Source organism: Budorcas taxicolor, chromosome 11, assembly GCF_023091745.1.
Source record: "Budorcas taxicolor isolate Tak-1 chromosome 11, Takin1.1, whole genome shotgun sequence".
NCBI lineage: Eukaryota > Metazoa > Chordata > Mammalia > Artiodactyla > Bovidae > Budorcas > Budorcas taxicolor.
The window spans coordinates 161,456,554-161,468,666 of record NC_068920.1 but is presented as its reverse complement, the minus strand read 5'-3'; the positions used below and the strand labels follow the sequence as shown (position 1 = coordinate 161,468,666).

Here is a 12,113-nt window from a genome sequence, read left to right as displayed (position 1 = left end):
GAGTAACTTTCCCAAATTCATCCAGGTAGTAGAGGACAGCCTCAAACCTACGTGGTGGGGCTTGAGAGCCCCTCAGTGCCATCCCTTCTGCCTCTGGAAACACGCCCCTCCCTGCCCCCTGCCCTCCACTCAAGGAAGGAAACGTGGGCCCTGGGTCAGCCATGAAATGTACAGACGCATGGGTGGGCCAATGGGTGGGGAAGAGGGCCATTGGCAGGGGCAAAAAGTAAAAGGGTGGGGATTTTGCATATCCTTTTTAATAAAATTATTTATTTGGCTGAGCCGGGTCTTAGTTGTGGCATTCGGGATCTTTGTTGAAGCATGTGGGATCCAGTTCCCTGACTAGCGATTGAGCCCTGGTCCCCCTGCATTGGGAGCTCAGAGTCTTAACCACTGGACTGCCAGGGAATCCCCATGTGGGTCCTGTGATCTTTCAAATCATCTTTTCACCTTAAATCACCCAGTTGACTTTTGATGCCGTGTCAGCTCTCCGACCAAGATACTTGTGGCGCCTCAGTGTTCTCAGCTGTAAAATGGTTCTATTCCCAGAGTCTACTTCTCAGCTTCATCTCAGGGGTCCTTGATAGAAGGTATATCCAGCCTCAGCCTCAGCACAGGACTTAGCACGGTCTTAACAAATGCTGGAGACTGCGTGGGGGCGGGGGGTGTTTTATGAAAAGGTGCTGGACTTGCACATCAGAAAATATTAACAGTTAGTAGCTTTGGATGGAAGATTGTGGGTGATTTTAATTTAAAAATTCTTATCTAGCATTTCTGTTTTTTCTAACTTCCCTGAAGCTGTGATTTGTGTTTTATAAGAAAACAAAAACAAGTCAAGCTTCTCCTCCCTGGGTTTTTACCCTTTGCTCATCTGGCCTGAGATGTGCAGGGGTCCCATAGGAACTGGGGAGACTGGCCTAGCTGGAGGTGCCGTCCTGGGGCAGGGGTGCGGGCATGGGGGGAGCCCCCTCTCAGCCCTGCCTGCCCAGGCCTGCAGGGAGATGCCCACAGCCGCTCCCCAGGTGCCCATAAATGCCTCATAACTAAAAGTGCCGACGCAGCAGGCCTGCTTATTTAGAGGGGGCACGTGGGGGCAGCGGGCAAGGCATTTTCTCTGACAGCAAGGCCGTTTGGATGACACCTGGCTCCCCAGGGCACCTCTCTCTGTCCTGGAGCCGCTGCAGGGGCGGAAGAGGGGGTTGGGCCAGAGCTGCAGGCCCTGTGGGGTGGACGCCCCGCACCCCTCTCCCCACCCTGGGCTTCACACTCTCGCCATCCTGAATCACTTCCTTGCCCCTGCTTCTTAGCAAGTGTGACTTCAGGCAAGTTACCTCCCAAATTGGAGCCTCCACTTCCCTATCTGTTAACTGGGTAGACCAGTCCTTCCACCTAGAACATTCTCTACCAATTTGCAATGCCCTGAGGCACTTTTGGTTGTCGCCACTTGGGAGGGAAAGCGACTGTCACCTGGAGACTGGAGGCCAAGGATGCCGTTAAACATCCTAGCTGCACAGCACAGCTGCGCCCACCCGAGCCGGCGGTGCCACCAATGTCGGTGGCACTGAGGCTGAGAGTCCTGTCCTAGGGTGAAGTTCGTGACGGTGAAGCCTGAGGACGCACGGCTGGGCCCGTGGACAGTGGCTGTCACCATCCACGTTGTGAAAGCAGAGCCTTCTCCTCTTAGCCGCTCAGAACCAGATGTCCACACATGACCAGGAAGCACCACTGAAGAGGTGGGGCTGCGTCTGGAAGATGTCAGAGTTTTCCAAATGGCTGCTGGCAACTTTCCCTCCAGCCTCTGGCCGGGGTCAGGGCCTGGGCCGCCTCCTGGGGGACCAGGGCTGCCAGTCTGATTTACGAGTGCTCTACCTCCCTGCCCCTGGCTTGTGTAGACACTGATCCCAGGGGAGCTGCCACAGCGCCACTGGCCCTGCTGAGAGGGGTCAGGGCAGGCAGGGCTCTGCCCACCTCCTCCCCGACCTCTCAGGACCCTTCCTGGGAACACACCCAGGGTGACACCAAGGGGTGTGTGTGTGTGTGTGTGTGTGTGTGTGTGTGTGTACAGTAGAAGCTGCTGCTGCCTGGCCCAGAGTCCGTCTATGGGAACCACCCCTGCAATGCTGCAGTGCCTGATAGAACTTACAGCTGCCCACGTTCTGTACTGGGGGCCCCCCAAATCCAGCATGGAGCCCATGACGTGAGCCTGCCCCTCGCTTCAGGATGGAGTTTCTGCTCAGAGCCTCGGTGGGGGCCCTCAGGTATACCTCACTGGGCCTCCCCGCCCCCATCCGATTCATCTCATCCATCTTCCAAACAGCACCCGCTCCATGAATCCATGCTCCGAACTCGTGTCTCAAGCTCTGCTTCTGTCAAGGGACCCAAGATTCTGTGTGTGTATTTAGGGGTGAGTGATTGTGGCTCCTATGTTAACATCATGAGGAGGAGGAGGAGGAGAAGCCACTGCTTACAAATTGCAGCCAGCAGCTGGTGTTTACCTAGAGGCGGATTTGCTCAGCCTGCTCCCCCTTCTCCTTCGTCCCCCCCAAGCCCCCACCCCCACCCCCTGCTCATCTGAAGGTGGAGGCAGGTTCTGTCCTGGAAAGAGGGTCTTGAGACAGTGAGGCCCTGAACTCCTGGGCCTAAAGCCACTGTGACCTATTGTCTTCCTCATGGGCAGTGTTACATGGGGGCCGTGGCTGGGAGCGTTTTAGTGTCTCAGCCTCAGTGGACTTGGGGACCCAGATGCTGAGTGGGAAAGGCCAATAACTTAGGAACCGGTAAGTTGTGACAAAAAAACCACTTTTGACGAAAAACCCGAAGACCAGTGTTTTTGATCACATCAAAGTTTATTTTTCCTCACACATGTAAGTGAAGAGGCAAGCAACCCGGGCTGGCTTCACCCAGCTCTGCTAGGTCCTCAGAAAACCAATCTCCACCGTCTGGGCTCCACCATCCTGAGCGGGTGGCTCCCCAAACCATGCTGACTGAGTATCAGGGTGAGGGCGCCAGAGAGACAAGCAGGGGCCACAAACTTGCCAACTGAGGCTTGGTGCGGAGTGAAGGCAAACAAAGGCTTTGAAGACTTTCCGGAGGCCGCGCCCATTACCCTTGCTTGTAGCCCATTGGCCAGAGCTGGGTCACGTGACCACACTAGGCAACAAGGTGCCCCAGGGATGTTTGCTTTTAGCCACTGAGCTAGTGAGCTTGTCACTAAGAAAGTAAGGGAGAGGCGGCATGGGGACCTGACAGAAGGCACTTTGGGGTTGGGAGCTGAGACAGATCGGGAGGCCAGAAGGGCCTGGTGCTTGGCCCTGAGAGGCCCTAGACACATTTTATATCACTTGTGGCCGTGTTGTAATCTCTTGTCATCTGCAAGGCCAAGTTTCATTAGACTGTCTGAGCCTTGCTCTGGGGACTTGCAGGAGGGATGAACACAGTTTTATGTTAAACGTCCCAGCCTGGAAAGATCGGCTGCATTCAGAGGGTAGCTGCAGGTGCTGGGGGGTGGGGGTGGGGAGGCTGTAGGAACAGCAGGGAACCAGAACCTGATCCATGTGCTGGGAATCTTCCGAGGCAGCTGGGAAGTAAGCAGGTGGCCAGGGAAAGCCAGACCTTCTTGAGAGACAGCAGGGAAGTCCAGCTCCCAAGGACCAGAAAGAGACCCACGGGCACCTCAGAAGCACAGGGCTAAGCTGATGGACCCCTTTCTTCCGAGCTTCCTTTCACAATTCCCAGGCTGTCCCTGGTCCCCTTGGCCATCCCCTTACTGATGCTCGGGAGGGAAAGAGGAAGATGAAAGGGGAGGATGGTGGGTTGTGGGTCTTTGCCACCAGGGGGCGCCGGAAGGCCGCGGCCCCAGCTTGAGACACGGCTTGAGGCTGAGGGTCCAGCGGGCCTGATAGAAATCCCCCTCCGATACCGGTTTATAAACAGAATCATCGGAGTCCAGCCCTGTTCCGCGCTCTGCCAGTCCCTTCCCTGGGACTTCTCAACAAATCCTTGTCTACCATGTGCTTTTAAATTTGAGGACAGCTAAGGAAAAGGCCAGTACACTTTGGGTTTTTTTTTTTTTAGGGAAAGGAGGGAGACAACCTCCCAAGTTTGGGGAACATCAGAGGTCACTGCAGGGCCAGGCCTGGACACGTAGTGAGACAGCTCTGCTGGCCACACCTGCCCGTTATTCACAGAGGGGCCTGGGGAAGAGATGGGCCTTAAGAGTGAAATCGTTTCTTTAAGGCTTTTCTGTGAGTTCCATTTCACCTCCACAGTTGCTGGGTGAAAAAAGAGCAGAAAGAACACAGGCCCCGGAGGCAGCAGTGAGCAGACTCTTTACTGTCAGATTACACACCATCAACCACCCCCCCAACGGCGACCAGCGTCCCCGCCCGGGGCCCCCTTCACAGGGGCAGCTGATACAAACAAGAATAGTTCTCTGCAAAAGGAAGCGTCCAGCCCTCCCAACCCTCCGTCCTACCTCCCTGCCCCCAGACACTGAGCTCCTTGGTCACCAGACCTCTGGAAAGGCCTGGGGTCTGGTGGGTTGCAAAGGAAAACCAAGAATAGAAAAGAGAATTGTCAGCGACTAGAGTTGTAGGCAACTGGACTTTGGGTCCGCTGGCTGGTGGTGAGCCAGGGACAGGCGTTGGGGGTGTCTGCAACAGTCGTGTGTGTGGCAGGAGGCAGAATCTGAGAGTGTGGGGTGAGCAGCGTTTCTCCCCAACCTCGGTCTCACTGCCGGCAAAAAAAAAAAAAAAAGGAAAGGGGCGGTGGGTAATATAAAAGAAAAACTAAGACCAAAATCGCAGGCCGCTGGGGCCAGGACCCCACAGCATCCCCCGCTGCCGTGCAGGGGCGGGGGCAGGTGCCACTGGGGTAGGGGGGACGGGGCGGGAGGACTCTGAGTAGCACCTGGGAGCAGCTCAGGCCGCACCCTTCTCACCGCCAGGCCTCGGACGCCGGCCCCCGGGGGCCCCCGGCTCTCCGGGCGAGGGGCGCAGGGCGCGACAGGGCGCGCGGACTGGCCCCCACCCTGCCCGGGGTGCCCTCCGCGGGGCTCAGCAGTCCAGGCGGGCAGCCAGCCCCAGCAGCAGCAGGCAGCCGAGCAGGGTGGCGGGGCGCGGGGCAGCCCCCGGTGCGCGGTCGCAGTCCAGGCCGCCCTCGTCGTCGGCGGGGTCGCAGCGGGGCAGCTCGCAGCGCGCGCCGGTGTAGCCACGTGGGCAGGCGCAGCGCTGGTTCTGCACGCAGGTGCCCCCGTTCTGACACAGCAGCTGGTCGTCGTCGCACACGTTGGCTGCGGGGCGGAGGGGCGGTTAAGGCGGGCGGCGGTCTGGTCCACCCCGAACCCACCACCACCACCACCCGCGCTGGAGCTTCTGCGACTGGGATGCGCCGGTCCAAGTACCTGGGGCGCCCTTCCACCCTCTTCCGGTGGCTAACATTGGGTCTCCGCCAGCCCATCACTTCCTCGGACAGCCTCCCTTCCTACCCGAAAGCCCTCTCGCCTCCTGCCAACTCCAAACAACTCCCAGCTCCCCTTGCTTCCAGCTCCTTTCCTGGTACCTACACCACAGTCGCATCAGGCCCCGCCCACCACCCAGACCCCCCGCCCACCACCCAGACCCCCGCCCACCACCCAGACCCCCCGCCCACCACACAGACCCCCGCCCACCACACAGACCCCCGCCCACCACCCAGACCCCGCCTTTGACATCAGGCTCCGCCCACCTATTGACCCCGCTCTGCAGCATCAGGCCCCGCCCACCTACAGGCCCCGGCAGCATCAGGCCCCGCCCACCCACTGGCCCCGCCCGGCAGCATCAGGCCCCACCCCGGGCCCCACAGCCCCGGGTCCTCCCGGCGCGCACTCACGGTAGCAGCCCTGGCGCCAGTAGTGCGTGGGGAGGCAGTCGTCGCACTTGGGCCCCGCCGCGCCCTCGCGGCACTCGCAGAAGCCGGTCTCGTTGCACCGGTCGTGCACGGAGCCGATCTGGTTGCAGTTACACTCTGGACCGACAGTCGCACGGCGAGTGATCAGGGTGACTTGTGGGCGCTGTCCGCACGGACCCACCCCGCCAGACCCCGCCACCCTCCCGGCCGGATCTCCGCATCCGCGGCTGGACGGTGGGGTGAGGGCTGCGTGGGGTGTCCAGATCGCGAGGGAAGACGGCATTTCCTCCCATCCAGGCAGCCCCTTCGCCTCTTTCTGGCCCTGGCGCTATGTGGCCTGGGCCAGCCCTTTCCGCTCTCTGGGCCCGTCTCCCTGCTTCTGTAACTGGGGCGGGCGCTGATCCACCCCAGCTTCAAAGAGCGGTGACTGACAGGTGGGCGGGGCCTCATCGAGGCCACCTGACATCTGACCTGCGGGCTGTGTTGTGTGTGGGGACGGGAAGGTGTAGCGGGCATCCACAGCTCTCTTCCAGGGCCTCCAGCCTCACCCTGCCCCTTCCCAGTCGGTTTCCTGGGGCCTCTGCCCCCTGGGGGAGGCAAATGCCTCCACTCTGGGTGTCCTTGTCGCCTAGTGCTGGGCCGGGGGTGGAGGCAGCAGGCAAAGAAAAAGGAGGTGCTGGGGGTGTGGAGGACGGCCTCTAATCGGATCCAGAGGCCCCTCCCTGTCCCCCGCGGCTGGCCAGTGTGACATGGGCTGCACGGTTCCCTTGGGATCACTTGAGAATTGATGAAATTATCTGAAGGCCGCTGCCATAATTCAGACTGACAACTGCAGCTTTGCACAGCCAGGGCCAGCCTGCTGGGCGGGGCATGGACAGAGAGGTTCCCAAGGGCGCTCGCCATCCCAGGGCTGAGAACTGGCCTCTACGGGGGACAGCATTGCAGTCTAGTGGGTGCTGGTTGCAGGCCATGGGGCCCACCTTTGGGGCTGGCCTGCCCCTGGCTGGGCCCAGGGCCCCTTGTAGATTTGTTTCCTTCTTTACCACAAAAGCCAGGCCTGGCGCAGAGGGTAAAGAAAGCAGACCATTTGCTCACTGGAGGCGGGGGTGTGTGGAGGGCTTATAAAGCACCAGAGAAGATTCATTTGAAGAAAAGCATCAGTCCCCCCAGAAGGGTTGGACAACCCTTGACCTGATCCACCTCCCACTTTACAAACAGGGGAACAGGCTCAGAGAGGGGAAGAGAATTGATGAAAGGCACACAGCTTGGCTTGGGAAGATCTCCCTGGAGGAGGAAATGGCAACCCACTCCAATATCCTTGCCTGGGAAATCCCACGGGCAGAGGAGCCTGGTGGGCTACAGTCCATGGGGTCGCACGAGGCGAGCACGACTTAGCGACTAAACCACCACCACCACCACACAGCCAGGCAAGCCCTAGACCCTGTCTTTGGCTCAAACGCGTGGTTCTGAAACTCCAGTGCCTGCGGGGAGAACCACATGGGGAGCTTATCAATAGAGCAGATTTTGGAGGCTTCTGTCCTTAGAAACACCCAGCCGGAGTGGGCCCTGGAGTTGGAATTTTTCCGGATCAACCCTGAATATTTATTGGAAGAACTGATGCTGAAGCTGAAGCTCCAATACTTTGGCCACCTGATGTAAAGAACTGATTTACTGGAAAAGGCCCTGAAGCTGGGAAAGACTGAGGACAGGAGTAGTGGGTGACAGAGGATGAGATGGTTGGATGGCATCACGAACTCAATGGACATGAGTTTGAGCAAAGCCCAGGGGTTAGCGAAGGACAGAGAAGCCTGGTGTGCTGCAGTCCATGGGGTTGCAAAGCGTCGGACACAACTGAGCGACTGAACGACAATGACCCCCACCAACCTCCCCCGGGGGTTCCAGTGCAGGGGTCTCCAGACTCCATCTAACGCCTCTCTGGCGCCCTGCGCCCCGTGCCCCCCCGTGCCGGCGAGGGCTCACCGATGCACACGTTCTCGTCGTCCAGCTCCGCGGAGCCGTTTCGGTAGTAGCCCAGGCGGCAGTGCTGGCAGTGCTGGCCCCGCGTGTTGTGCTTGCAGCTCACGCAGGTCACCACGTTCAGGAAGTCGATGTAGCTGCAGCGGTTGGAGTGGCCGTAGCACTCGCAGTCTGGGCCGGCCGAGCATGAGAAACACCAAGGGTCAGAGGGCAAACGGAGACGGCGCCTTCCTGCGACCCCGCCCCCGTGCAGGCAGGGAAACTGAGGCAGGGGCGGGGGGGGGGGGGGGGGCACCTGGCACAGGAAGGTGCCCCGGGCCTCCAACACTCCTGTGCCGTTTGGGGAGGGATGGGCCCACTAGCTTTGAACCAGAATGAGAACCAGCATGGGCCCGGCCCACAAATTCCCACCTGGCCCCAAGGGCAGGGCACCAGGGAGAGCACCCACTGAAGCCCTGGCTGGGTACCGGGGTGAAGCGCTCCCTGGAGGGATGCTGGGGTGATTAGAAATGATCCATGCAGGGAGGATGGGTCATGCTATCGGGTGGTGAGCTCAGGGAGGGCGGTGCCTGGGTACATGGCGCTCACCACGGTATCCCAGTGATTCAGTGAAGGGCAGACGCATGCATGTACGCCAGAGGTGGGAAGGACCAGGAACTTCCTCCCCGTGCTGCTTTGGAAGACGGTTCAAGGAAACCCCCACCTGCAGGACCCTTTCTTATTAGCCTGGGCTGTTCTGCAGATGTGTTTGGCAGCAGAGCGCCTGCTCTCGCACGACCCTGACAGCACGTGCTGCCTTAAGGTTTGTGCCCTGAGATTCTCGCCTTGACCTCCAAGGCCAGCCTTGGCCCAGCTTCTGACTCTCACTGGAGGCACCTGTGATCCCCAGAGGTGAGGCCCCCAGGGATTGGAGGTGTTCCATGACATCATCAAGGGGGTGGAGTTTGGTGAGGAGGGTCACCTTCCCTGCCACAGATGGGGGCCGTCCCTTGGTGTCCCCTCCTAAGGGGTTCAGCCTCTCCTTGAACAAGGAAGGATGCCCTTTGCGAGACACCATTTGTGTATCCCTAGAGGAGCCACCCTTCTCTTTGTGATGGGAGAAGGGAGGACTGACCAGGTGTCAGGGTCAAGGACGTGGGAGACCTTGAAGAAAAGAGCCTCCAAGCTGTGCCCAGGAGGAGCTGGGTGGCATTCTCGCCCCATGGCCTCCTGTCCCCGTCACCTTGTCCCTCCAGGGACAGTGAGAAGGTGAGACATCCTCCAGATGTCCCAAGGAGTACTGTTGGTGACCCCGTGTCCCTGATCTTGCTTCCACCAAGATGAGCCCCTGGGCCACACCTCCCATGGGAGCCAGGACAGGCCATTTCTGGCAACTGATCTGCATGCCCTGCGCCTGCCCACTGTGCTTCTGACTCATGCCTGCCCCCAGGTCCCTCGGGAGGGAGGACCGGAGGGGAGACAGGCTCTGCTTCACCTTGACCCAGCTACTCTGGGAGGGTTTTCTGAGCCGGGCATCACTGGTCCTCGTCCAGCACTTTTTTTTGGAGGTAGGGGGAGAAATGCTGGAGGAGGGCTGATCCACCCCACGGCCTTCCTCTTACCTTCGAATTCTTCAACAGGCATCACCTGAGGAGATTTGGGCCTGAGCTGGAAAAGTTTGGAGGCCTTGGCGGGGGCAGGGGCAACAGCGGAGGTGCCCGCAGCTTGGAGAGATGAGAAATAAGCCCTTTCATCAGCCGTGGTCCAGCTGCCCAGGGCGGGCTGTCTTTGCCCAGATAAAGCCCAGTAGAGGCTCCCAAAGTGCCCTGGGCGAGCTCTGGAGCAGCTTTGTCACTGCTCAGATTTGAGAAGACACAGCACAGCCAGCAGCGTGCAGAACCCGGCATGCCTTGGTACCCCCCTCGGAGACCATCTACCATCAGTTCAGCTGGATTCACCCTCCCACATTATTCTGACATCTCTCATGCTATGCTCAAGACTTTGCTGAAGCTGGACGCTTTGTTGAGTGGTTGGAAAACACCACTTTGGACTCCCTGAACTATTGCTCCTCTCCAGACTTCTGTGAGGGTTAACTCCAGAGTGTGAACCTGGCATGCAAGATTTGGGCATCTCCCTTCCTTTCCCAGTGGTTCAGTGGTGAAGAACCCGCCTGCCAATCTAGGAGAGGCAAGAGATGCAGGTTCCATCCCTGGGTCGGGAAGATCCCCTGGAGCAGGGCATGGCAACCCACTCCAGTATTCTTGCCTGGAGAATCCCATGGACAGAGGAGCCTGGCGGGCTACAGTCCATGAAGTCGCTCAGTCATGTCTGAGCGACTCAGCACTTCCTTTCTGAAGCAAGCTCCCTCCTCCACGCAGCGTGAGTCCTTTGCCTTCCACTGTCAGGAGCCATCTAGCCAGGAGCACAGACTGCCCAGAACCCAGCCCTTTATTTGTGGGGGAGCATGCCACGGTCCCCTCGGGTTCTCCCTGAGAGGCCGCGGTGCCCGAATCGGTCCAGGGCCAGGATGTGATTGCTCCAGCTGGCTCCCCATCGCCGGGGAGGACGCCCCTGGACTCAGAGGTCTCCGCAGACCCTCCCCAATTGTGATTCTGCCTCCGGAACCACTCACCAGCAGGGGGCGCGCAAAGCCCGGCTCACCATTCACAGCCCGTGAGAGGGGAACGGGAGGTGCGGGTGGGGTTGCCGCCCGAGCCTGGCATCATGTCCTACCGCCAGGGAACGGTGAGCTGGGACCAGGGACAGTGTCCCATCTTGGAGACTCAGGCAGACCCTGTGTGCTTCCTGGGTGTGTCCACTATAAGTGCAGACGAGTCCTCGACCTCACACGAGTTTCTTCCCAGCGCAATGGGAGAATGAGGCTCTGGGCTTGGTTTCAGTGCGACGCCCCCCCCCCCCCCCCCCCGCCCCTCCCCGCCCCGAGCCCTCCCCATGTCCTGCTTGGTGAAGCCCACTGCTCCCTGGCGTCCCACCGCCAAGCTTTTGCCGCAGCTGGTCCTGCCACCCGGAAGGCTACCTTCCCCCTTCCCCAAGAAGCGACTTCATGGACTGTAGCCCCACCAGGCTCCTCTGTCCATGGGGTTCTGCAGGCAAGAATACTGGAGTGGGTTGCCATGCCCTGCTCCAGCGGATCTTCTCGACCCAGGAGCCAAGCCCCTGCAGGAAGCCCTCTCTGGCTCTTGAGCCTCAGGGCATTACTGTTCTCAGGACAGGGTCTCCACTGGGCTTGGGAGCTCTCCGGGGTTAAGGTGAAGGTTAGAGTGCAGGACTGAAAGGGGTCGGGTGTGGTGAGGTCACGCTGGCTAAGTAGGTGGGGTTGGGGGTGTGGAGTAGAGCTCCAAGGCCCCTCCCCTCCACCCTCGGGGGGGGGGCCCCTGCCACCCGGGGTTCCCACCACGTGGCCCTGATCCCTCCACTGCAGAGTCTCAGGAGCAACCCCCCCACCCCATACCTTCTGCACTGGAGGACACCTGGGGCCAAGGGACGCTCGCCCAGAGCGGGGCAGCGGTGGATGGCCTGCTCCACTCTTGGGGGAGAGAAGAGGAGAAACCAAGTCACGGGAGGGGCTGGGGCTGTCCCGGGGACCTCCTGAGGCATCACCCCCTGCAGGCCCCTTATAGAAGCAGCACTCTAAGAAGCGGCTCTGTCTACACCAGCCAAGTGGAACTGGGTTCAAATCTATAGGAGAGGCAGCATCTATGCTAAGGCAGCCTGTTGAAGGGCGCAGGGATGCCAGATGGGACAGGGACCCCTGCCTGAGAGTCTGCATACGTTGGACAGCCCTTTCTTCAGAGGGACTCCTCTTTCTTGGAGCTTCCTCCCTGCATGGCCTCCGTTCTGAATGAAGGCTGGAGTTAGACAGAGTCCTGTATCGGGGCCCAGACCTCTCTGCACTGAGGTCTCTGGCCAATGGCTGTAAAGGGAGTGTGTGTGTTCTGGCCAAGACACCAAACATGCCCAGAGGGTCCTTGAAAGCTTCCAGTCCAACCCCAATCCGGCAACCGGGAGCAGGAGCATCCTCCCTGAGCCCTAGATTGGGCCCATCTTCACCAGGGACCCCAATATGAGTCAGCCCCCAAGTGCCACACTGACCGTCTCCAGGACTAACTGGACCCACAGTAGGCGATGCAGACAGGGCTGGCAAGATGAGAAATGGAAGAATCACCCTGTGCCGAATTTCAAAGGACAAACCCAGAGGGACAAGGGGAGAAATCGGATATTTTCCGCTTCTTAAAGGGATTACGCATGAT

General features: G+C 59.7%; 1 protein-coding gene across 1 annotated transcript in view; it reads right to left on the bottom strand.

Moving 5' to 3' along the window:
• Positions 1 to 5,054: 5,054 nt before the first annotated feature.
• The window catches only part of NTNG2 (netrin G2), a 65,937-nt gene continuing 58,878 nt past the window's right edge, over positions 5,055 to 12,113 (bottom strand). Inside the window, exons 6-10 of the mRNA XM_052649319.1 lie at positions 11,315 to 11,389; positions 9,465 to 9,566; positions 7,867 to 8,034; positions 5,869 to 6,003; positions 5,055 to 5,290 (exon numbers count right to left, since the gene is read on the bottom strand). Of these exons, the coding sequence (XP_052505279.1) occupies positions 5,055 to 5,290; positions 5,869 to 6,003; positions 7,867 to 8,034; positions 9,465 to 9,566; positions 11,315 to 11,389 (716 nt within the window). The remainder of the gene's footprint in view (positions 5,291 to 5,868; positions 6,004 to 7,866; positions 8,035 to 9,464; positions 9,567 to 11,314; positions 11,390 to 12,113) is intronic.